A 25,691-nucleotide genomic window follows, 5' to 3' on the forward strand; every position below is an offset into this window, starting at 1 on the left:
ATCAATTCAGAACAGCATGGAAGACACACTGCTAAAGTGTCAGTAACAGGTCCCTGGCCCTTTGGGCTTCCCAGAGAGGGGCAGCACTGTCTACACTGGACGTCTTAACATTGTTGAAGTGTGATGGCATCCCTGTTCCTATGGAGACTCCTGAGCATCCTCAGATGCCTGCGCACACACCATTTGCCCATCACATAGAAGGGCTAATGGGAGAGGAACTCTTCTGCATAGCCTTGTAGGTGCTGAAGACTACCAGCTTCCAGAGGGCTGGGATTACTGCCTCCTACAGGCGGGGCTGTATAAGAAGAGCAGGGACTGGGTTCTGCTTGCTCCCTTAGTTATGGAGAGCTCTCCCTTAGCGTTCACATTTCCTACGGAATGCCCTCTGCGCCCATAGGCTTCTGATCTCCACTCCTCAAGAAACTAGTGAGAAATGGTCTGTGATTGTATCGGATTCAGAGAAAGCAGGGAAGCAGAACATACAGGGCACGTATCTGAGGATGTATCCAATCAGGATTCCGTTGGGGTGCTCTGGGTGGTCCCACTCCAGGTTGATGGTCTCCAGGTTGGGCTGTCGGACTCTGAACCGCCTGGGGGCACTGGGTACTTGGGGAAGGAGGAAGGAGCCAGGAGGTGAGGGCAGGGAGGATGAGGAGAACACAGAAAACAAAGTACAGGCATGAAGGCATGACCTTAGGTATCGCTGTGCAGGACTACTGTCGAACCTGGACCTAGCTCCTTAAGGGCAGAGCCTGCTGCCTGCCTGGCAACCACTTTCACCTGGTATAAAGCCAAGTGGGCTCTGCTACTGCTGCTGAATTGGAGGAAGAAGTCAAGTGAGTTTCCTTTTAGCAGCTACCCTGGAGTTGACACAAATAGGTGGCTTCAATCCTGCAAATATACCTCCAAACCAGAGAGCCACTCCCAGGCAGGGAACCAATCATAGCTGTCTTGTGGCAAGGGTGCAGTTCCCAGTCCCCAGCCAAGGGCTCTCACCACTGGCTGCAGCAGCAGGCCCCAGCTTCTGAGCTGGGAATACAAGCTCTGTCGGGGAGGAGATAGAGACTCAGGACAGAGCACCTGGAAAGGGGTGGGGAAGTGATGAGGAGAGACTAATGATAGGAACCAAACTGAGGAAGGAGGGAGAGACAGGGATAAAGAAGACAAGAGGAGAGCAAGGGATAAGCGAGAGGAGGAAAAGAAGAAAAATAGGAAACAGTTAAGGAAGGAGGGAGGAGAAACAGAGAAGCCATAGCTCATGCCGAGTGGATAAAAGAGCTGAAGGGGAACCAAGGTGATAATAGAACTTTCTAGATGTCTGGACCCCAGGGTTAGATCAAACCTAAACCCTCAGGAGGGTGGGGGTGACACTTGGTAGTACTCTATACACATAGGCCAACTTCCCAGGAGTGTCTCTTGATGCTGTGGGGGAGGCTCGTGTAGATCTTGGGTGCTGGTAAGCAGGACATTGAAGTGGCCAGACGCACTCGTGGCTTCTCCTCAGAGGAGGTGCTGGCTTCAGTCTCATGGCCTGGGTCTGGAATGCCATGCGCTCACTGCACAGATCTCTTGATAAGCAAGTTTCCAGGAGGGTGGGTCACTTTGGTGACGGTCATTCGCTTGCCGAGGTCACCCTAGCTGTCCATGCTGGAGCTGCCCCAGGCTCACTGGTGGCACTACCCTTGTCTAAACCCACATTGAAGAACTGCGGGTCAGACCTACCTCCTTCTGGGGTGGTGAATTCCTTGGTTTCACTTCGAGGCCCGTCACCTCTCCCATTGACCACCACCATCTCCAGCTTGTAGTTACTGTAGGGGAACAGGCGGGCCACCACGCCCCGGGGACGGTCACCAGGGAAGCTGGCCTGCTGTCTCTTCTGAGACACCCACAGGTTCTTCAGCAAACTGCTTTCCCTCCAGTAGTAAGCCTTTGAGACAGAGGCAGGTTGGTGAGTGGCGAGGCAGCAGGGCCAGGTTAGTGGTTAGTGGTGGTAGTGACTGGTCCTCCCTTTGCTTGCTATAGGCTGCTCTGTCTCAGATGACCTCATCCTCCCCATAGAGGATGGCAGGACAGCCTTAGGATCCTGATCACGAATAGAGTAACGCTGAACATGAAACACAGTTAAAATTTTCACCCGTTTTTGGAGCCACGCCACCACATCTTTGGAGAATATGTCCCAGCTGGGTAACAGGTTGCACAAGGAGAGTCCATGCCAGAACCATAAATGTGAACCAGGGGTCCTGGCGCAGAAAGCTTTGTGCCTGGTGCTCAAAGGCCATTTTGCTTTCAGTTGGATTAGTACTGTTTAGGGAGACAGAAGGTGGGCACACAAGGAGCAGGTTGTCCCAGACAGTCAGAGTATATGAGCAATGGTTGATTTAACTCTCGGAAGCCAAGCCATTTCTTCACATACCGTTGAAGATCGTTCCGATGGCAGACACGTGTCCAAGTCAGTAGGGATACAGGGCTGCAGGGAGCGGAGCTCGGATGGGAAGGGTGGCCTTGGAGGTGGCAGAGGTGAAGGATATAGTGAAGGTCTTATTAGCAGTGGTAGGAAGCCACGGGATAACGTGTCACAGCAGTGTCACGGGCAAAGTGGTGAGGAAATCCACACTTATGGAGACTGATAAGTACTTCAGTAAGAAAAATCTCCAGGCCAGCAGGTTAAGGGTTAAAAGTTAACTGTTGGGGAGGAGCTAGGTCAGGTGCACCTGGCCTTCCTTTCTTTAGTTCACTGCCAAGTTCATTTTCCAAGAAGGGACCGACCTCCTTCTGTGTGTCCCCAGCTGCCCATCAGCCAACTCCTGATGACCTCAGAAGTCACAGACCCGGGGGAACCCATGCCATACCACCCTCACTGTCAACTGAAATGCAGCTTCCTTCCTGAGGGAAAGTCCTGAGTTACTTCTACAATCTCAGCCCAGCCCTCTGAGGACAGAAACTGTTCCCAGGCTGGAGGCCCAAGAGGCCAGGGCCTTTGGAATCTGTGTCAGGTAGCAGAGTTGGCTGAGGTAACAGGGAGGCAGCTTATATCCCTTTGGTGGCTTTGCCCGTTAGTGTGGCTTTCTGCAACCAGGCTGGGGAAGCAACCAGCTCAGCAGGAGCCTCTGAGGGAAAGGGTGCAGCTCACGGGTGCTTTGGTTATACACACGTTATTCACATATGGATAGCCAATGTGTGCTCTGCAGTCCCGGCTGAAACCCAGCCCCGTCCTAAGGGTTCCTAGCCGAGCTTGACCTTGCAATAGATCACGTGTGTTCCTATAGGCATGAGCTGTGTGATGTTCCTGCTAGTAAGAGTCCAATCCCGTATGATTCTTCCACCTAGTGATGGTTGTAGCTATCATGACGTCATTTTACAGAGTATTACATGTATGGTTGTGCTGGAGTTGTGTAAAAAGGTCTACTGGGCTGCCAGTCACAAAACCATAGCAACAACTATACTGCTTGGTGGTAGCCATCACTAGGTTACCGGGTTACACGTTTATAATGTTATTTATGTTATTGCTTTGCTTTTGCAGTGCTGGGGATTGAATCCAGCTTCATGGATGTTAGGCAAGCCCCCTCCCACTGAGCCATGCCCAGGCCCAGCAATTTTTTTTTTTTATCCTATTTGGAAAACACAGCTCACTGTAAAGCAGTGTCAACATTACACTGGCCACAGCCTTGTGCACCTTATGCCTGCTGTGCATGTTGACTGCAGTAAGCTGCCGAGCTGGGGAACTGGCTTGTATCAGCTAGGTTTGTCTCAGGACACACTGTGATGCTGGCACAATGACAAAATTGGCTAATGATACATTTCTTAGAACATATTCCTGTTGTTCAGTGATATATGAACATATGTATAATGTACATAAGTATTTGTATGCATGTATATGCTTCCCACTGGGTAATTTCAAATCCCAGAAATCATCTTGAATCAACTTTAGATCCCACAAGTACTCCGAGGGTCCCTGGAGACACCCCCCCCCCCACACACACACACACCACGGCTGCTACCCCTTTCCCTGGTTAGCAAGAAGGTGGTTACGTGGGGCTGGGTGCTTAGCCTTCTCACTCGATACTCTCTGAGCTGGCCCTGGACCGTGTCAGAGTAGACTCGGTTCCACTGAAGGCTGATGGCTGTGCTGTTCAGGACTCGGATTTTAACTTCAGTGGGCGCAGCCCTGGGATCTGCAATGTGTGGGGACAGAGAGCAGGTTAAACAGGAAAGGTTAGCTCTTGGACTCTAGGGTCCCCTATGATGTGTTCTTAGCCTGTACCTCTACCCTATTGCGTACTGGGTATTCTAGACAGCAGTGAAGTCTCAGGACAAAAGGTGACAATCCAGGTGACCAGAGCAATGATTTATGGCACCCAAGCGCAGGGATCGTCTAACTTCCATTCCACTCTCTACCTGTTCCCACGGCTCTTTCTGGACCAGCTGAGTACCTTTTCCTAAGGCTTCTTGAGGAGTTTGGTCAATAGGAGGTGCCAGCATGAGGCGCCATGGTAGGGATAAAGGGGAGTGGACATTGCTTCCCCTGGCGTCCTCTGCTGAGCTGCAGATTGGCAGTGCTGTGCTCCTCTGCCAATCCCCTGCATATAGCCACAGCTCCTGGGGCAACGCTCACAGGTGGGGGTGACTCGTGCATCTCCTGCCCCTTTGAGGCTCAAAGGGAAATCACAAGTCCTCCCTCAGGAGGCTCAGAGACCTTAGGTTCTCCTTGAATACTCTTCAAAAAAAATATCAATAATCAATTCTGAGTGTACCAACAGAAACACTATCTGTAGAAAGAAGATGCCCCAATTTCATTCAGAAAGGGAACATGGCTGCTCTGTGACCCCTGCTATGCAACCAAAAAAGCAAAGCTGCTGCAGAGATGCACAGGGCTCAGGGTGGAAAGATATGGTGGAAACCGTGGGGCCAGCCGGGAAGCCCGCTGTCACACTCACTGACTGGCAGCCCCACTAGACTCCTGTAGAAAAGTGTCGTCCGCGTAGAGGTGGGACTGGGTGGGGCCCTTCTGCTCATTTCCAGTGGTTCTAATCCATCATTGCTTCTGGGACCTGGTCCTCACGGCTTCCCCCTTCACCATCATGGGACTACGGACCTCACCTGGAGCCCAGCTCAGTCTTGCCTACTGTGTCCACTCCTAGTAAGATCTGCTCTCATCCCTTCTTTCTGCTTACCCCACCAATCCCTTAATCTCTTCTTGGATCAGTCAGACCCAGCTGTTGAGTCGGGTTGACTGTGCCAAAGCCCTGCTTTGCTCACAAGCTGTGGGACCGATGTGGATACACTAGGCACAGAGGCCAGGCACACACTTTCACATACAGGTCTAGAGTGTTGATTTGCCTAGGGACCGACTTCCTAAGACCATCCCATATCGTGTTCAATTCCAAGGGCCGGGGACAGTGTCGGAACTCTGGCAGATGGTGCATCAGGAAGACTCTAGTCGGTACTCTGCAGTTTTCTGTGCCTATGGCCTCTGTCGTGGAGCCTAGCCTGTGCACTGATTCCCTTGGAGCATCTAAACAGCTCTTTCAAATTGGAGTCCTAAAGTCTTTCTTGGTGCCAGCAAGCAAGGCTTGGCAGTAAAGCAACCCATCTAGGGACCTGGGGACTTGGGGACCTGGATTTTTTTCAAGCATGACTTTTGCTGTTGTAGAATCCTTGAAAGGGTTGTTCCTAGACTCTCTGTTTTTACAGTTGTAAAGTTCCAGCACTGGGATGTCTATTGAGCTAAGGGGGATGTGTTTAAAAGGCAATTTTCCTCCTGACTGTTACCAGATGTTGTAGAGCCCAGGTCATGGGTAGGGTAGCCCTGTCTCTTGGGAACTGGTTGCCCTCCCATGATACATCCCGAGCTTCTCAGCCCGTGAGAACAGCCACATATAGCTTGGCAGTGAGGGTCCTGCTTGGGGAGGGAGGTGGGCCAATACTCACAATCTTCTCCGGAGTACCCAATGATGGTGTCAGGCTCGGGGCCTTTCCCAAAGTCATTTTCAGCCTGGACTCGGATCTCATAGGGAACGTAGACAGGCGTCTGCCCCACCACGTAGCGAGAGCCCCACACTGTGACATTGTTCCAAGTCTCTCGGGTCTCTCTCCGTCGCCACTTGACAATGTAGCGTAGGTTGGGGCCAAAGGCAGAGGTAGCATTCATAGGCTGTGCAGGGAGAGACAGACAGACAGACAGGCAGACGGGGTGGGAAGGGTGTTGGTAAAGTCACCCACTGCTTGCCCTCTTCATCAGTGCTAAACACTCTGCTCAGGCTTGCCTGCCATTGGCCGGCTCCCTCACAGTGCAGGGGATGCCATTGGCCGGCTCCCTCACAGTGCAGGGTATGCCATTGGCCGGCTCCCTCACAGTGCAGGGGATGCCATTGGCCGGCTCCCTCACAGTGCAGGGGATGGTACCCCGCCTCGTGCTGACTTCCCGAGGAGCCTAAAATCATAGGAGCTCTGTGGCATCCAGATTTCCTATGACAAAAGCTTCACCTGAGACTTAGCCACTTGGACTGTAAGCACCACCCACACTGCAGTGCATCCGGAGCAAAGGGTTTACTTTGGGCAAACTCCCTCCTCAGACAGAAAGAGTGGGGAGCCAAAGACTGACAATCATGATCTCTGGAGTCAGAGAGAGGGCTCTGCTCTAGCCTCACTACTCTTTTACAGACTGAAGGTCCAGAACTGACTCTAGTTCTACCAAATCCATATATCCTTCTCCATATATCAGAGCTGGCTAAAGACAACCGAAACCCATTGGTCCTAAGGAGCTGGTTCAGGAACCAAGGTCCTAAGGCTTGCCACACAGAGCCATAGATGAGCTGCCCAGAATTCAGTCCAAAGCTGCTGGTCAAGGATGTTGGAGGCCCAGGCTTCAGAGTGACAGGACTGATGGTGACTGTTGAGGAACGAGCGCTACATCTCTGTGGTCGTTGTTCACGGCAGCTGCTCAGCGCCACTTGAGCGAATGTATTTACCAATATTAGCCTTGGAAGTGGTTTAGAAGAAGTCAATTTGAAAACATATAGCCCAGTTTTCGTTTGGAAGATGTATTCAAGGGCGAGGCTGAAGAAGGGAGATGACCTTTCGGGTCACCTAGCCCATGCTGTAGAAAGGAACCTGGACTTTGTAGTGGTGCCAGAGTCTCCAACAATCCACGGCACAGAGCCAGTGCACATCAAACTCAGCGTTGATATTCTGCACGTCTTTTTCTCCGAAAGCCCAGGTCCCTCCTTAATCAAACTGTTCTAATTTGTTGGCTTTCTCGATGAATTTTGCCAGACTGGCAGCCTGTGACATTTGGCGCCCTTTGCTCCCATCTCTGCTCCTAGACACTTGTTCTGTTTGATTTCCGAATGCTCAGTTCTGACTAGCTTGGCTCTCAGAGGACAGTGGTCCCAGTTAGACCAGTGCTTCTCAACCCGTGGGTCACACGCAACCCCTTGGGGGTGGGGAGGTGTGGAACAACTTTCACAGGGGTCACATATCAGACAGCCTGTACATCAGACACTCACACTACAATTCATAACAGTAGCAGAATGACAGTTATGATGTAGTAATGGAAATAATTTTATGGTTGGGAGGGTCGCTGTATTAATTTGAGAGGAGCAGTATTAAGGGGCCGCAGCATTAGGAAGGTTGAGAGCCACTGAGTTAGACAGGCTGAAGCACACTACGGCACCAGGGGAGGAAGGAATGGGGCTCCTGGGTGCCTGCTGCTAAGTGAGCAGCCCCCTGGGGGCTGGGGTGGGGAGGTACGCTCACCGTCCACGTGATCTCCATATTGTTCTTTCTTGTCCCTTCGCCCTTCACATCACTGGGATTAGATTCAGGGGCTGGAATCCAAACAGATAAAGCTGAGTCCCAACCTGGGCCTGGCCGGGATCCCCGGTGTGCCTCCTACCTAACCGGCCCCTTCTGTACTCTGGCTCTTCTCAGCCCCTAACTCTTTTTCTTCCGTGTGTGCTCTGTCTTCCTGGCTAAGACTTGCACCTCCAAAGTAGAGCTAATTTCTGTTCAGTGTAATCCTTTGCTGAGTTAGAGCTTATCATAACGCTTTCTGCTGAGTATGTTTTGTGAGATGCTGGCTTGTCTTAGTATTTAACGTTTGTGGGGCAAGCATTTCTACCTCCATGAGCTGGTGTGATCGCATAAATTCAGCCATTATCTTGGTGTGCTACGAAGAGAAATCTGACATTAACACCAGATTATACGTGTTCTTAAGGGCGTCTCCATGGAGATGATAAAGAATCATTAGCAATAATAAAAATGACAGTTAAGATTTACTGTGTGTTTACTGTGTGATGGGCACCACAGTAAGTGCCTGGTGTGTATTTTCTATTCCTTCCTTTCATGTGCATCTGTGTGTGCACATGTGTCGGGGGTCAGGGGTCTTCCTCAATCACTCTCCACTGTATTTTTTGAGACAGGGTCTCTCACTGTACCTGAAACTCAGTGATCCAGCGACAGTGGCTGACCAGCAAGCCCCAGACATGCTTCCTTCCCCTCCACTTCTCCATTGTTGGGATGACAGATGAGTGTCACCAGGTCCACCTTGACATGGGTCCTGGGTCTACTGAATTCAGGTCCTCATGCTTCACAGCAAGCATTTTACTACCTGAACCATCTTCCTGTCTCTTCTACATTATAGCGATTTGTTTGTGTGCTTATTTAATGTTTGCACGTGTGGCTTCACATGTGCCACAGCGCATGCGTGAAGGCCAGAGGACAACTTCTGAGATTCAGTCATCTCCTTCCATCCGTTGGGTACCAAGGATCAAACTCAGGTCATCAGACCTGGTAGCTTGTGGTTCTTCCCACTAAGCGATCTCCCCAGTTTTTAAAAATGGGAGTCCTCTCCACAGCCCTGAGATGTATGTTACTATCCTTCTGTTTTACAGGTGAAGAGGCTAGGCCTTGGAAAGGCAAGTAAGCTGCCTAAGTGCCCATGGCTGGGAGCTGGGATGAGTCGGTGTGAACTCAGGGCAGCTGGCACTCAAGTACTCACGTGCCCCACTGGTTCGGTACCGCTCGGATGGAAGGCTGGGGTGGCTGCTCCCAACCTCGTTGACAGCGATGACTCTGAATTGGTAGTTGACATATGGGGACAGATGGAGGACGGCTGAGTTGACGCTGCCTGGGAACCTGGAGTGGTCATGCCACACCCCTGGTTGGAACTGGTCCTCTTCAAACTGAACGACGTAGTCTGAATGGACAAGGAGGACAGAGCTGTTCTGGGAGTCACAGGGTCCTGCTTTAAGACCACATCCTTCAAGGCTTCTCTTTGTCTTTATCATTTCTGAGGGATACAGGGACACACAAAGACGCCTTCCCAAGACAAGGGGCAACCAAGGCCTCCATGTGCGGGTCATAAGGCAGAGGTGGGAGCGGGACACTGGGGGGGCTCTTGTCCAAGACTCTCTAGTTCTGGGGCACAGAGCCCGGCCTGACCTGTGATAGGGCTGTTGTTGTCATCCCCTGGGATCCAGGTCAGCCTCACACTCCTCTCAGCCAGGTCAGTGAGCTCCAGGTCCCTGGGTCGGTCTGGTCGCCCTGGCAGCAGAGGAAAAAAGATATCAATCACTCAGAGTTCCTGAAGGAGAGCCAGTCCCTCTCCATGGGGTAGTACTAGTCCTGGACAAGTCCCTGAGGGGCTCATGTCTCTACTGCCAGTAGATCAAACCCCAACCTACCCTGGAGAGCCAGGGAGGGACCACCCGCTTCCCTCCATTAGACAAGGGAGAATCAAGAAGATCAAGAATATGGAAGAAGGGAATAAGGAGAATCCGGTAGGACAGAGGGAATGAGGCCATCTTGTTTCTTCAGAGCATGTAGAACACACACATTGGAGGGGGGGGGGAGTTGCTGTTTTCATGAGAGAGGCTGGTGGGGGGGAATGAGGGCTTTTTTGTCTCACTCCTCATGATGACTGCTTGTCTTTCTGGATGCAAGGACTCTCAGGAGCATCCCAGGATCCCAGGAGAGCTCTGCACTCTGCAGTGCTGAGCAGGGCAGACTGACGAGGGAAGTGAGGAGGGACCAAGACAGGCCAGGCCTGGTAGGATGCTCAGTCTGGATTACATGAGGATGTAGAGCAGAGGGGCCATAGGCTTCCGCACAGGGTAAAGGAAGCAGGGGTTTGTTTTTGGGGGGGGGTGGACATGTTGTTCTAGTGAGTATCAGCACCATCCTGGTTTTAGAATAAAGTCGCGCAGCCGTAGAACGGAGGCAGACAACTCCCCCCACATTTTACCTCCCTGAACCAGCTATTTCTATCTTTTGGCTGGTTACTAGGAGGACCCAGAACAGTGGTTCTTAACCCATGGGTCTCAACTCCTTTGTAGGGGGCTGAATAACCCTTTCACAGTGGTAGCCTAAGGTCACCGGAAAACACAGATATTTACATTATGATTCATAATAGTTGCAAAATTCCAGTTATGAAGTAGCACGTACTTATGTACAGAATGAACAAAAATAATTTTATGATGGGGGTGGTGGTGGTTACCATAACATGAGGTCTGTATTAAAGGGTTGTGGTGTTAGGAAAGTTGAGATTTACTAACCTAGAAAGTGAGTCACTTAAGTTCACAGTGGGGTGTGTGTGTGTGTGTGTGTGTGCGGGGTACCTGATGCATGGCAGTAGGTGAGTGGCAGTCTATAAACTGATGAGCCTGTAGGTGATGTCTGAGGAAGCTTTCTTGATTGGCCATTAGGCACATGAGGTGTAGTTAGGGATCAACAGCGGGACCTGAAGGGGGAGCTAAGCGTGGTGGAAAGAGAAAAATGGCGGTCCAGACTTGAGTCCAACCTGCAGAAGGAGCCTTGACATGGGCCAGGAAGGGAGGTGACTGTGGGTGCCTGAGGGTCAGAGGTCACACTAGGTAGGGCATGTGAAAGTGTAGCCCACCAGAACTGTTCCTCCTCAAGATTCCACCCCTGGGCACCAGAGCCCCTGATTAGTACCAATTACCTTTGGGTAGGGCAGCCAAACGGTTAGTTGGAGTGGCCTGATCAGCTGCAACGGTAAGATGGGTTATCCAGGTTAGCAGGTTATCCAGGTTAGCAGGTTATCAGGGTTAGAGGGCTCTAGACGGACACAGATGGATAGCCCAGGCTTTACAGCTGTCCCTGGGCAGCCCACCTCCCAGGTGATCCTGTGTATTTCTCCATAGCCTGGAGTAGAGTTTCTGGCTTCTTCCTGTCCTAGTACTGTTAACATATCTGGGCCCATCATGGCCAGCAACGGTGACCTCCACTGCAGGAGTGCAGAGAGGAAACAGGGCAGAGATGGCAGTGAGGACCTGCTATACTGGAAGGGGTAGCCACCTTCCCGTCTGTTCAGAATGGCTTGCTCTCTGCAGGCCAGCATGGACAGGGAAGGGTGGCATCATCTTAGTCAGCGTGTGGCAGTGTGAGTGCCACTAACTCCTGGGAGCAGCGTGGGAGGGGAAGCTGGAGGAGGTGCTGGAAGTGTGCACCCCACACACACACACCCCACACATACACACAGCACTCTCCCACTATACTTCCACAGACAAATACACACACCACACACAGATATACATACACACCCTCCCACATATAACACACAACACTCCCCCTCCATGCTATACCTCCATAGATACATACCCTATACCACACTCCATATATACATATATACTCATACACATGCCACTGGCCACACACACATCACTCCCCCTCCACACACCTCCACATACCTCTACACACACACACCATCCCACATCCCATACTACACCCCTCCACACCATATCACTGAACACACACACACACACACACACACACACACCACTCCCCCTCCACATACCTCCACACACCTCCACATACCTCTACACACACACACATACACACACACACCATCCCGCATCCCATACTACACCCCTCCACACCATATCACTGCACACACACACACACACACACACACACACACACACACATCATCATCATCATCATCATCATCATCATCCTCGTCCTCATCATCCTCCTCTTGGTCTAGCATTGCTTCAAGATGGCTTTAGTCAACTTGGTGGTATGAAGGTGCTGTAAGAGAGCAGAAGAGGCAGAAGTCACTCCACTTTCTGCTGTTCCACACCTTTCATGTGGGCTTGGGAGGTCAAAGACCTCACTCAGGAGACAGAACTCCACACTGTCCTCCTTGGCTTGTTTGAGAGTGGCAGCTCCTAATCCAGAGACCCAAAGAGGCCATCGCACCTAAAGGCTGTTGACTATGCATTGCCCTGCTGACTCTGCATTACTCAGCGCTCACGGCCGCTCTGACTGCTGGGAAGCAGGGAGACGGGCTGTTAGCGCCGATGTGGGTGACAGATGTTACCTAGAACAGTGAGGTAGGCCTTTGCCAGGTCCTGGTCCAGCTCGGTGCTGGCCATACACGTGTAACTGCCCTGGTCCCGCTCTGCCACTCCGAAGATCGTCAGGGAGTCATCTTCCTTCTTCATCCTGCAAGATGCCAGGCTGAGGTTGGCAGGAGGGTGGCTCACATACTGGGTATAGCTGATACTTTTGTCCCACAAGGGGGGAGTGAGGAACTAAAGGAGACGGCTGGGCCAGGTGAGAGAGCACAGCTTCTGCTGGGACCTGAGGGACCATCTCAACACTGACTGGATGCCCGAGTCCTCAGCACCCACACCGGACCTGGCTTTGAACCTTTCTTTTGCTGTACACACTTCCCAAATTAGGGTACCAATACACTGACAACCCAAGACAGGCTGGTTTCGCTCTCCTTCCCTTACATGTGTTTTGTCCTGTGGACCAGTTTCAACTTCTCTGAGATCCTACAGCCTGTTTCCACCAAAGGGAGGGGGCACCCCAGAGCAATACAGGACAGCTCTAGAGCTTTCAATACCAACGGGCACTGGATGCCCGTGCACACAGGCAGGATGAAGCCCTGCATGAAGCTGGGTGAGACTGGGAATGGCTGGTGTCTTACTGCCTAGCTCAAAGACAGCCAAAAGCCCTGGGGAGGGAAGCTGGGATCGCTAGTTCTCAATCCTGACTGCACATTACAAAATACCCAGGGGACCTTTAAATACCATCAGCACCTGAGTCCTTACACCAATAAAATCAGAACTGGGGTGTGGGAGGTGTAGTTGGGGGCACTGTCAAAGCATCCAGAAGATCCTGGGCTGAGATGCATCAGGCACCACACTGGACAAGGAAGATGAAGCCAGACCTGCCCTCTACTGGTAAGCGGGGGCACTACAAGAAGAGCTGAAGGGATTGGAGAGTGGAATGCAGAATAAAGAGGTAAGGAAGGAATAAGAAGAGGGGATGTAAAAGGGAGTAAGAAAAGTGAGAGGAGGGGCTGGAGAGATGGTTCAGAGGTTGAGAGCACCGACTACTCTTCCAGAGGTGCTGAGTTCAATTCCCAGCAACTGCACAGTGGCTCACATCCATCTGTAATGAGATCTAGCGCCCTCTTCTGGCATTCAGGCATATATACAGACAGAACACTGCATAAGGAGGAGAAAGGATGGGGAAGACAGAAGATGGGAGAGAAGAGGTGAAAGAGAGAGCAACAGGTCTCTGATAAGAGAGGGAGAAAAGGTTCCTGGGGTTGTCCCCGAGGAAAGGTCACCAAGGCCATCACTACTCCTAGTAGCTCCCTAGTGACATGCGTGACACTGAAAGCAAGGGCAAACTTCCCCTTAAATGCACGTAAGGAGATGCAGAGATGGAGAGTAGAAACCTGTTTCCAATGTAGAGTGGCTCATCGTCCTTCAGCCAGGAGACTGTGAGCTTCAAGGAGGGGTCATGTTTCACGCGGCACTCCAGCTGCACCGTGGTGCCCCTCTTGGCCACCTGGTCCTCGGGCATCCTGTAGATCCTGGTGGGGTCTGTGAAGACAACTGGATAGCTGACCGCTCACCCTTTCTCTGTCCCCCAGCTCCTATGTGGCCATGTAGTGTGCCATGCCTCAGCTTGGGATGTCAGGCATAGAATACAAACTAGCTATAAGATTAGTGGGGAGCTCAGGAGCAATCAAAACCCCCAAATAGTTCTCTGGCTCAGAAATCCATGATGTGAGTGCTGGTTCAGGGAGGTACGTAAGCCTCTGGATCAGGCGGATAGGCTGCCTGCCTCAGTGCTCCCACACTTGGGTCATGCTGATGTCCACTGGGATCAGCCCTCAGACAGGGGCATTTCCAAAAGCACTTAGCACCTATGGGCAGCCATGAGCATGGCTTTATTGCCCCACCTGAACTCCCACTAGTGACACCCTCCCACACCACCCCCGTTTACCTTTGACCTCCAGGCGGACTTGATTTTCGGCTTTGCCCAGGATGTTGGTGGCCACACAGGTGTAGATGCCTTGGTCCTCTTTGCGAATCATCTTGATTTCTAGACTGCCGTTTTCGTAGACGTGGTAGTTACCGCCATCCAGGTTGCTTCCTTGCCCATTCTTAAACCTCACAACAGAGCAGCAAATACAGCATACTGAGAAAGGACTGGCCCAAGGGAGCCAGGGAGCAGCAGAGTCCATGGCTGGGGACTGGGGAGCTCAAGGTAGATGCACAGGGTCTCAAGTCTTGTAGGCTCTGCCTGTAACCACTGGCTGGAAAGATTCAGCCCCTCTGAACAATATTGGGTTCACCCAGATGGCCAGCTTTGACTGTTTAAAGAGCCCAGGCTTTGCTGAATACAGCCTGTAGGAAGCAGGAAGACAGACGGCCTCTGCTGGGGAGACCTGGTCTCCTGGGACTTACCATCGGAGTGTTGGGATGGGAGACCCAAAGAACGGACAGTCCAGCCGTGTCCGGTTATAAAGGATCACCCTGATGAGCTGGTTGCGGGCAGACAGCATCCGAGGGGGTACATCTGAAACCCCAGAGGGACAATTTTCCACTATGAGTATGAAGCACAACCCCCCACCCCCTCTTTCCCTGGCTCCTACCCTTCCAGCAGCCTTCCAGACCCCTAGATAACCTCATCTGTCCCTTCCTTTTACAAGCCTCGTCTAAGGGAAACCGATCCAGCCTACAGTCTCTGGGATTCAGGTGTCCTAGGAACATTACAAATGTTGCCCAACACAGTTGTAGACCACAGCCATGGTACAATGTCAAAGGATGACATCTTTCCTGTTTAGGTGAGGAGAGAGTGAGTTTATCCATCTGTCTGTCTCCCATCTGTCCCACATCCAGACTAGCTTTTGCAAAGGGGTTTCCCCAAAGTCTTCCACAGCTTCTGGAGCTGATCCTCCACAGCCCTGAGATATACCGTATCTGCCACTTCCTTCTCTCTGCCCAAGGAGCGCAGCAGCCATGCTCAGAAAGAAGCTCTTCCTATGCCGCTTCTCTGATGGAAGGAGCCCTATGGTCACCTGGCTTGGTGGAGTGCAAGTCCTCCATTCATGTGCCACACCTCCCCAGGCCTGCCCAATGTGCCCAGGCTGCAGAGAACATGTACTTCATGACGTCACTGGACCCCAGGAAGACCCCACTGCCAGTGGGCAGAGACTCACCTAACACGCTGACGAAGGCATTGGCCAGCAGGTAGCCATGTTCATTGGATGTATTACATTGGTACACTGCCCTGCTGCTGATCTGAGTATCCCGGAAGATGATAGTGTCTCCAGCTACCTCACGGTTGGGATTGGGTGGTGCCGCTACAGGTAAGAAAGAGAGGCTTCCCGTAAGAAACAGAAAAGGGCAGAGTGAAGGACATGCAGGGTCTCTCTCTCTCTCTCTCTCTCTCTCTCTCTCTCTCTCTCTCTCTCTCTCTCTCCAGGGTCCCACGTATGCTAAGGGTTCTGTGGAATGACAGCACTGTTGAACTGTGTGACGGGGACCCTATGGGAATTTGTTTCCCCATCCATCACCTGGTGAGAACCTGAATCTTTGCTTTCTGCAGGCAATAGCTGAGCACATGTGGCTGAAAATAAAAGCTATGGAAACAGACTTTGTAAATAGGGATCTAAGCACATCTCCAGTCAGTGTTGTTAAGACTGCTTCAGATCCTGCTCTGTGAGACAACCCATGGCCTCATCGGGTTTTGTGACAATATCCTGAGACTTTTCATGCAGGTGTAAAGTGGTTAGCACAAGGCCTAGCAATACTGGTAGTGTTTTCACTCAGTTTATTTAGTCAGTTGATTAGTTTTCTGAGACAGGGCCTTGTTGTGTAGTTCTCGTTGGCCTTGACCTCATCTCGTTGCTCAGACTAGCCTTACACTTTTGGCAATCCTCCTGCCTTAGCCACTAAACATTGGGATTGCAGGCATGAGTCAACGTGCCTGACATTCATTCATTATGATCTTAATCCAATGTGCATTGGCAAGAATACAGCAACATCCAAATGGCCCAAACCCACCATCTTCCCATCCTTTGGGCAGAGCCTCTTTCATACATAAAAGCTGCCCACTAGCAAGAGCTTCATGCCAACCGAGTCTTCATGCTTGCAAAAAGGTCTTCCTAAAACAAGTAGTCTACATAGAGACAGGCCATTCTTGTCTATAGTTCTCCTGGGTTGCTGGGTCTGGAGAGCTATAGACCTTGTCCAAATAAAGTCTTGTCCATCTGTCCTGAGGAAACACCATTCCTGTCTTCCCCATGAGAAGAAGAATGAGGGGAGGGAATAATGAGGAACTATAAAACAAAACCTTTCCAGAAATGAAAAGAATAGTCACTTTTCTCATTTGTAACCACTGGAAATGTCTGGGCCTGGAAGCAAATGCTTTGGCTTGCTGAGGCTGAGAGCTCATGGGGATTGCTCAGACCTGTAAGGGAACAGGAGTCTGGTCCTAGGGCGCCACTCAACAGATGAGAATCTGGGGACTCAGCAGAAGGTAGATGAAGGCAGAATCTGTGTCCTTATCATCTACCCTGGGACCTACTCAGCCAAACGCCACCGGGGAAGTGGCGCCACCAACCCAAACACAGCCTTGCCTGGCCAATCTCATGAACCCAGTTTTCCTTCCAGTCACTTCTCTTAGGTACTCCCGCAGACAGATGACTCAGCTCCAGGCTGTATCTACAAGACAAAGCTCTGAAGTGTACCACCGCTGCCTGCTTCCCCTGAAGTCTAGAAAGACAGAGGAGAGTGGCCCACAGGCTGGAGCTGCACCTCTGCTCATGGTAGGGTAGTGAAACTCCCTGGCTATAGATTCAGTCTTAACAAGTGCAAGCCTGCTGCAGTCCAATGAAGTCTACAGCTCCCCTGCTTACCACCCCTGTGGCCTCCTGCAATTCAGAGCTTGGTTTCCTCCCCTGCTGTATTTGTGAGGATACAAATCCAGTACCCAGCAAGCTGCCTGCCTGCTTTGCCTGTCTCCTCTGCTTCGTCACCTGTTTCTTTTCTTGACAATTTTTAAAATAATTTTTCTTTTTAGCATACAAAACGTAGAGGATGATACTCTCATACATACATACCAATGTACTTTGGACATACTCTCCCCCCTGCTACACTCCCATCCCCCACACTGCCCGCCTTGTTTCCATCCCGCAGTCTCCCTTCAGCCTCTTTTCCAGCTTTATAGTTTTGTGTGCGTGTCCTTGTCAAGTTTGACATTAGAGCAATGCAGGCTTCATAGAATGAGTCTGTTAGCATCCCTTCCCTTTTTACTTCACGAACAGTTGGAGAAGCGCTGGTGTTAGCACTTCCTTATAGGTCTGGCAGAATTCAGCAGTGAATCCTGTCTTGTCCAGGCCTTCAATTTATTACTTCTTTGTTTAAGTTGCTCATACATTCTTGATTTAATTTTGGTAGGCCACAGGCATCTAGATCTTACCTGTTTCTTCTAGGCTTTCCAAATCATGTTTTACTAAACTATGTCCTACATATTCTCTCGACTTCATTGAAATCTGTTGTGATATCTCTCTTTTATGTCTAACTTTATTCATTCTGGCATCTTCTCTTTCTCTGGGTTCATTGATTAGAATTTGTCAATCTCATTTATTTTTCCATGAGCCACACTCTTAGTTTTATCGAGACTTGGTACTGTTCCTTTCCTTTCCATTTCATTCATTTCCTCTCTGATTTTTGTTATTTCTTTCCATCTACTGCTTTGGGGTTTGGATTGCCCTTGTCTTCCTGAGGTCTTGAGGTTCATCCTTGAGTTATTTCTATGCAGTCTTACTGTGCGTGAGCTTGAAGCTATGGATGCTCCTTTTGTAACTGCCTTCGTTAGATTCCAAAGGTTCTGACGAGTGGAGCTTTTATTTTTTCATTCGATTCTCAGACTCTTTCAAGTTCTCCTCACAGATTTCTTCGATGGCCCACGGCTCATTCAAGAGTGCATCTGTGAGCTTCTGTGCTTTTTCTCCTTCTTGGGTTCCAGTCATAGTTCACTGCACCCTGAATAGATACAAGAAGCTATTTCAATTCTTTTGTATTGTTAAAACTTGTCAATGGAATAAAATGTGATCTATTTCAGTGGAAGCTTCACAGATGAAAGACAAATGTCTATTTTGCAGCTGTCGAGTGGACTGTCCTGTAAATGCCAGACATTTGATCTTGGGTGTGGGTTAACTCTGAAGTTTCTTTACTGACTACAAGTCTAGATGGCCTATCTATTGATGAGATGGGATATTATGGTCACCCACTACTATTGTGTCAGGAACCAACTGCCCTTTTACACACATGCATAGAACACTTGCTCTATGAAATGGGAAGCCCCAGCATTCAATGCATATACTTTTACAATCATTCTCTCTTCTTGATGGAATGTTTCCTTTACTAAGTATGTCATGGCATCCTTTATCTTTTGTATTAGGGGCTTGGCTATGCTGGACAGGATGGAGTCTTTTTAGTCTTTCTTATTCATCTATTCAATACAAGAAAATTACATTCTCTGCTGGGTTCTTTTGGCTGACACTGTATTCTTCTTTGTGTTCAGGATTTCTTTAGCACTTCTGCAGAGTGAGTTGAGGTCAAGAATTGCTTCAATTTGTGTTTGTCTTAAAACGTCCTTATCTCTCCATGAATTTATTTACTTTTTAAATACTTACTTAGCAAATGTGGGGTATGCACGTGCCATGTGTATATCTGGAGGTCAGAGGGAAGTTATAGGAATCAGTACTGTCCTTCTACTGTGCGAGATCAACTCAGGGTGTCAGTCTGAACCTTATCTCCAGCTCCTCTACATGAATTTAAAAGATAATTTTGATGAATAGCAATTTTGGTTGATAGTTATTTTAATTTCAATGACTGAAGCAGTCATTGAAAAAAAACATGCTTTCTTGGTCATTTTTAGGGTTTGTATGGAGGTCTGATGTTATTCTGATGCTGATGATGTAAGTTGATATTTTTCTCTTACAGTTTGGCTATTGTTTCTTTGGTACTTTGGGCACCTTGCCTATATTGTGTTATCAATCTCTGGTTATGGCTATTTGGGATTCTAAATGCCTTTTCTGTTTGTGCTGACTAGTTTATGGTGACTTGACACAAGTTAGAGTCACTGAAGAGGAGGGAGTCTCAAATGAGAAAATGTCTCCATAAGACTGGGCTGTAAGCAAGCTTATAGGACATTTTCTTAATTAGTTATTGGTGTGGGAGGGCCATCCCATTGTGATGGTGCCACCCCTGGGCAAGTGGTCCTGGGTTCTATAAGAAAGCAGGAGCAAGCCAGTAAGAAGCACCCTTCTATGGTCTCTGAAAATCAGTTCTTGACTTTAGGTTTCTACCATGTTTTAGTTCCTCTCCTGACTTCCTTTGATGATAAACAATGATGTGGAAATATAAGCCAAGAAAACTCTTTCCTGCTCAAGTTGCTTTGGTCATGGTGTTTTACCACAGCAATAGAGACCCTGACTAAGATGTCTAGATTTACAGTTAGATTTTGGAAGTTTTCTGCTATAATTTAATTGAATAGATTTTCTATCCTTTTAGTTTCTATCTCAGCTCTTTCTATTGCTTCATGCATCCTTAGGTTTATCTCTTGATTGCATCTCTGGATATTTTTGGAAGCCATGTTATTACTTATAAGAAGATCTTAGTGATGTTAATGATGCTTTTTAATTTAGTGATGATCGCTTCTTTGATATTCCCTTCTATTCCTGATAGTCTTACTTCTTCATGGTGTATCTGTTGATGGTTTCCAGTGTGTTCTTTTTCATTTCAACATTTCTATTTGATTAAAAAAACACCCAAACTAAAAACCAATCTGTTTGTGCATCCTTGTTGCTCACTTTTTCCTGAGCTCTTCTTCTGACTTCCTTGTCTGTATCACTGGCTTTCATCTCTTGATCACTATATTCATCTGCTTCTTTCCATTATCTTTGAGGTCACAGATCATTTTACATGAAAACATTTGCATCTGTAATTTCATGAAAAAATTTCATCTGTAATTTGTTAACTTCACGTTTCTGAGTTCAGAATCTGAGGAATTACGACAATCCTTCTCGGGAGATGTGCTGATGTTTGTTCGTGTTTCTTGTGTGTCTGAGCTATGACGTACACATCCGTTGGCTTTGATAGCTCCTCCAGCTTCATTTGTGTGTCTTCTTATTGAGCTTTTATGGAGTCAATTCCTAGTACCATCCAGAGAGGACACAACAAATTGCTGGGATAGCAACCATACCAAGCCATACTTGGCATAGGAATACATTTAATACTGGTTAAAGCTCATGGATGCATCATGAATGGCTGTAGAACAGAAAATGGTAAAATCATGTAGTATGTGCTATGAAGTTGAAAATTATTTAAAGTCTATACAAATATAATAAGTGGATGAGATTAAAAAGGGGGAAATACATGGAATCAAAGGAAATAGAAGGAAAGACAAGGAAGAGGTGTGTCTAGCACAATGTCATGAAGATGGAGGGGAAAGAACACAGTACAGAGATACAGGATCACCAGGGGAGAAGTCTGTAGAGAAGGTGAGACTAATTGTAAGAAAGGGAGTCAAACAGAACATACTGTACTGTTTCAGGCACGAGACATTGCTGAGTTAGCAAGTTACTTGCTGTATAAGCACAGGGCCTGGCTTTGATCTCAGAGTCCACATTTAAAAAAAAAAAAAAAAAAAAAAAAACCACAAAGGGAAGGAAGAACCTGTCAAGACCAAAACCAGGGGTTAGGCATGGCCCCCAAGTTGAGGGATGGGACTACCCATCCATCTCCAAAATTTTAACCCAGAATTGCTCATGTCTAAAGAGAGTACAGAGACAAAGAGTGGAGCAGAGACTGAAGGAAAGGCCATCTAGAGGCTGCCCCACCTGGGATCCATCCCACATGCAGACACCAAACCCAGACACTAGTGCTGATGCCAAGAAGTGTTTGCTGACAGGAGCCTGATAGAGCCTCCAGAGAGGCTATGCTAGTTCCTGACCAATACAGATGCAGATGCTCGCAGCCAACCATCAGACTGAGCACAGGGACCCCAATGGAGGAGTTAGGGGAAGGACTGAAGGAGCTGAAGGGGCCTTATCTGGCATCAATGGGAGGGGAGGCCTTTGGTCCTATGAAGGCTTGATGCCCCAGTGTAGAGGAATGCTAGGGTAGTGAGGCTAGAGTGGGTGGGTAAGTGGGAGAGCACCCTCATAGAAGCATGATATGGGGGCTGCAGGGGGGAAACTGGGAAAGGAGATAGCATTTGAAATGCAAATAAATAAATATCTATTAAATAAAATGAGAAATACTTGACAAACCAACTCAAGTTCAAATCCCAGCAACCACATGGTGGCTCACCACCACCTGTAATGAGTCCTGACGCCCTCTTCTGGTGTGTCTGAAGACAGCTACAGTGTGCTTATGTATAATAATAAATAAATCTTTGAAAAAAAATAAGCTGAAGTAAAAAAGACTCCTAAAAGTGCAGTAAAAAAAAAAAAAGTGAAATACAGGGGGTTGGGGGAACAAAGAAGTTAGAGCAATTTCCTCCTGAGGCTTTGAAGGCTGAAACCCACCAGATTTAGTGGGCTTGGATTTGGGGATCGGCTTCTGGGAACCCTGGTCTCTTGCGCTGGTGTTGAGCTTGTTATGAGAGAGGAAGCATGCCTGCCAGAGTACTCTTCACTCAGTGGCTCCCTTCTCTGCACGCTAAGGGCTTCTGTTGGCCACACCTAGCTTTGTGGTCTGTGGGCTGGGTTCTTTCACGCCTCCGGGCTCCACAGTTCATGTACCTGTGAAAATGTTCTAGCTGGAAATGTCTCCCAAGGACACTGAGTGAGGGCAGAGGCACAGCACCTTATTCCAGGCAGCCCTGCCACGTTCTTTTCCACGCCTCCCAGCGTCATCCTGCCTGCTGTGAACTTGGTGGTATATGTCAAGAGGCCAGATGGAACAGACAGGAGTTTGCAGAGACTGACCCACCCACTGGCCTCAGGCTCAGGACTCCACAATTATTCTGCATTGATAAGATCAGTTGCTGGCCCTTAAGGACGAGACTACCTTACCATATACACCAGTGTTACTCAACCTGTGGGCCTAAAGGGGTCGTATATCAGATATTCAGCATATGAGATATTTACATTGTGGTTCATAACAGTAGCAAAATCACAGTTATGAAGAAGCAAGAAAATAATTTTATGGTGGGGGGGTGTCACCCAACATGAGGAACTGTATTAAAGGGTTGTAACATCAGGAAGGTATAGAAGTGTGCTGTACACACTTGGCCACCATTTTCATCTTGCCAGTATCAGGTGCTGTCCTGCCTGTGTCTCACACACCCTCACTTTCTCCTTAGCCGCAGCACACTGGGGCAGCTTCCTTCTGCTACCTCTGAGTTCCCACCCCACTAGTTGATATCACTGCTTACATTTTCCCAACTCCTTAAAGAAGTGAATGACTAGACATCTAAAAAGTAAAACAACTGGACAGAAAGAATATAATGTGAAAAACAGACCAGCATCATCAGATCAAAGGGATCCCGGGACCCCTACTCAATCCATCTGGACAGGACCGTTTCCCCCAAATACTTACGTTTTGTTTTTTCTGCGTTCAGCCACAGTCTTCCACAGAGTCACCTAACACTGTCTTTTAAGTGGCCTTTGTTAGAGAGTAAGACTTAGATTCATCATTGGTTAATAACGATAGACTTAATAACCTTCTAAACCTCATCTACCACTCAGAGTCCAAGCCTGAGTTGAGGCCTCAGTGTTTAGCTTCTAAACTGGTCTCTAGAGTTACTGGGCAGAAAGCAAAGGTTAGGGAAACCACGAAGAAGCACAGATCTCTAGACACAGGAACATAAGCACAGGCTCTAGGTTACTTAGCCTCCTGTTCTTTCAGAAGAATAAGAAGGCTTTCTACTTCTGAGATGCCTGTAGGGGAAGAAATGCCAATGAGCCATTCACCTCCTTCACTTTGGGGACATCTGGCTCACCAACAAATTCTCTGGGGCGGGGGGTGGGAACAGACGGAGTGGGACAGCAGCTTGACTCACATTGTAAAGGCTCTCCATTCACCATCCACTGCACGGTCGGCTTCGGGTTCCCATTGGCTCGGCATACCAGCCTCCCATCTTCCCCAGGAGCCAGGATCAGGTTCTTGGGCTCATCCAGCCAGTATGGAGCAGCTGAAAGACAAGGCAGGCAGAGGTAGATGGCACAGGCCAGGCACGAGAAGCCAGGTGGGCTCCTGTAGGAGGACAACCTCTCAAGTCCCAGCCCTGATCATTTACCCTCAGGAAGATGGCTCAACCCAGCCTGCAGGTGGCTGGTTAGCTGAGCCCACAGAGCAGAGTCTGCTTCTTAGAATTCTCCAAAGGGTGTTTAAAAGGCAGGGATGCTAGGGATCCAGACCTACTGCAGCCGAGTTGTCAAGGGACCATGCGGCTGAGGCTCTGAGAAGTCAGGGTCGTTGCTCTTGGTCACTTTGGGATTCTGTTGTTATAAGACTGGAAAGTGGCTGGTGAGATGGCTGAGCAGTTAAGATTACACTGACTGCTCTTCTGAAGGTCCTGAGTTCAAGTCCCAGCAACCACATGGTGGCTCACAACCATCTGTAATGAGACCTGACACCCTCTTCTAGAGTGTCTGAAGACAGCTACAGTAATAATAAATATAAATAAATCTTAAGAAAAGAAAGAAAAATCATCTATCTAAAAAAAAAAAAAAAGAAAAAGAAAAAGAAAAAGAAAAGGAAAAAGAAAGAGAAAAAGAAAAAGACTGGAAAGTCCTGAACTTTTTTCTTTTAGGCACTGAACTCTGTTTAGAGTCATTCTTGGTGGTTCACTCTTTGCCGTTATTTGGACAATTTTTTTGTGAACATGTGGATTTTTCTAAGAAAAGAAACTTCTAGATTAAAGGCTCCAAAATCTTGTTACTCACCAAAACAAATGAGAACACACTCATGTGTGTGTGTGTGTGTGTGTGTGTGTGTGTGTGTGTGTGTAGTGCTGAGGCCAAGGACATACGGTCAGCCAACTGTATGCTGAGAAGGTTGTACTCAGCCTCAGCCCTCAATCTCCCAGGCTGCATGTAGCCTGGGCTGAGTAATGACCCACACAGCCTGTCATCTAACGGGGGCCCACAGGGACAGGAGCTCTAGTGTCCAGACAGCTCAGGTGAGCTGTATCTGCTTTGAGGGGAGGAGAGTGGCTTAAAAATGATTTGGTCCATGGTGACTCCCACCCTGAAGCAGCAGCACAGTGCCATGCATAGGACACAGACAGCACAGGCTAAGACGACACAGCACAGATGGGAAATGAAAGAAAACGCTCTGGGACGGATCTCCCTGCAGAGAGAGCCCAGAGCTGGGCAAACACCACGATAAATTGCCTTCCCTCCGTCTCCGTGCCCACGAATGTGTGCAGTTGTACACCCAGGAGTGATACCACCATGGCAGCCCAGTGCTGTCATTAGCCAGGACACTGGAAGTTCCCCACTCCCTCTGTTTCCCAGCCATAGCAGGAGGGGCGTCATGACATTGGTGTTCGGGGCTGGCAACATAATCATAATGAGAAATACACACAACGTACCCTTTACTCTCACCGAGATCGTGTGCCGGATGCTGCCCATCTTGTTGGAGGCCAGGCAGAAATACTCCCCAGAGTCCTCTTCAGAGACATTGGTGATGCGCAGAGCCTTATTAAAGTTCTCGAACTTGGCCTTGTTAGATGGGAGGTCCCCACCTTTCTTGTACCATGCAATGTCTGGTGTTGGGCTAGTACAGGGATCAAGCAGAAAGCAAAGGGCCCATTACTGAACGTATTCTAAAGAGTTGGACATCCAGACATCCTAAAAGTGGCTTGGGCCCAGCAAGAAAGTATATACCCTCTAGAACCTGGGCTCTCCTATTTAGAGGAGACTGGCTGGCCACAGGGTCTCCACAGAAAGGCAGAGCTAAGATAGCATGTGATTCAATGCATCTGCAGCAAGCCCAGCCATTGACTTTTTCTCTTTTCCCAAAGCAAAGGTAACTATAGTGGGATGTCAACGATAGACATATAGTGTTCTACTCATGGGCCTGCTGGCTTTCCCTTTTCCTATATACTGGTCTGCCTCCAAAATGTGTGGATTGATGCCCACCCCGTCTTCAGGATCAGGACTAGAAGATGGTACGTACACGCCAGAGGCAATGCATTCCAGCAGCAGGTCCATGCCACGGAGAACCATCTGACTGCTCGATGTGCCCTGGGGATACATGAAGCTGGGCGTTCTTTCTGCAACTCCTCGGGCTGAAACAGGACAGAACAAACTTCTGTGAACCTCCAGTCCAGGTGTGCCAACACTATTGGGTTAGAAAGAAATGTCGTCACCACTCTGGGTCCTTCTAGCTCAAGCCACC

General features: G+C 49.0%; 1 protein-coding gene across 42 annotated transcripts in view; it reads right to left on the reverse strand.

The window, feature by feature from the left end:
• Nfasc (neurofascin) overlaps positions 1 to 25,691 on the reverse strand; it is a 177,159-nt gene that overhangs the window by 31,353 nt on the left and 120,115 nt on the right. For 21 of the 42 annotated variants that reach the window (XR_001784700.2, XR_387171.4, XM_006529635.4 and 18 more), the window contains 16 exons: positions 25,470 to 25,581; positions 24,883 to 25,067; positions 23,347 to 23,478; positions 15,488 to 15,631; positions 14,733 to 14,844; positions 14,269 to 14,435; positions 13,715 to 13,862; positions 12,341 to 12,465; positions 10,961 to 11,005; positions 9,442 to 9,543; positions 8,999 to 9,196; positions 7,756 to 7,826; positions 5,929 to 6,151; positions 4,057 to 4,172; positions 1,723 to 1,927; positions 484 to 606 (listed from right to left, as the gene is read on the reverse strand). Coding sequence is in view for 40 of the 42 variants with exons in the window: in XM_006529635.4 (XP_006529698.2) it covers positions 484 to 606; positions 1,723 to 1,927; positions 4,057 to 4,172; positions 5,929 to 6,151; positions 7,756 to 7,826; positions 8,999 to 9,196; positions 9,442 to 9,543; positions 10,961 to 11,005; positions 12,341 to 12,465; positions 13,715 to 13,862; positions 14,269 to 14,435; positions 14,733 to 14,844; positions 15,488 to 15,631; positions 23,347 to 23,478; positions 24,883 to 25,067; positions 25,470 to 25,581 (2,208 nt within the window). In the remaining 2 variants the exon portion in view is untranslated. The other 21 variants (XM_030254536.1, XM_011248012.2, XM_006529653.4 and 18 more) reach the window with 7 other exon arrangements.

Source organism: Mus musculus, chromosome 1 (assembly GCF_000001635.26).
Source record: "Mus musculus strain C57BL/6J chromosome 1, GRCm38.p6 C57BL/6J".
Lineage (NCBI taxonomy): Eukaryota > Metazoa > Chordata > Mammalia > Rodentia > Muridae > Mus > Mus musculus.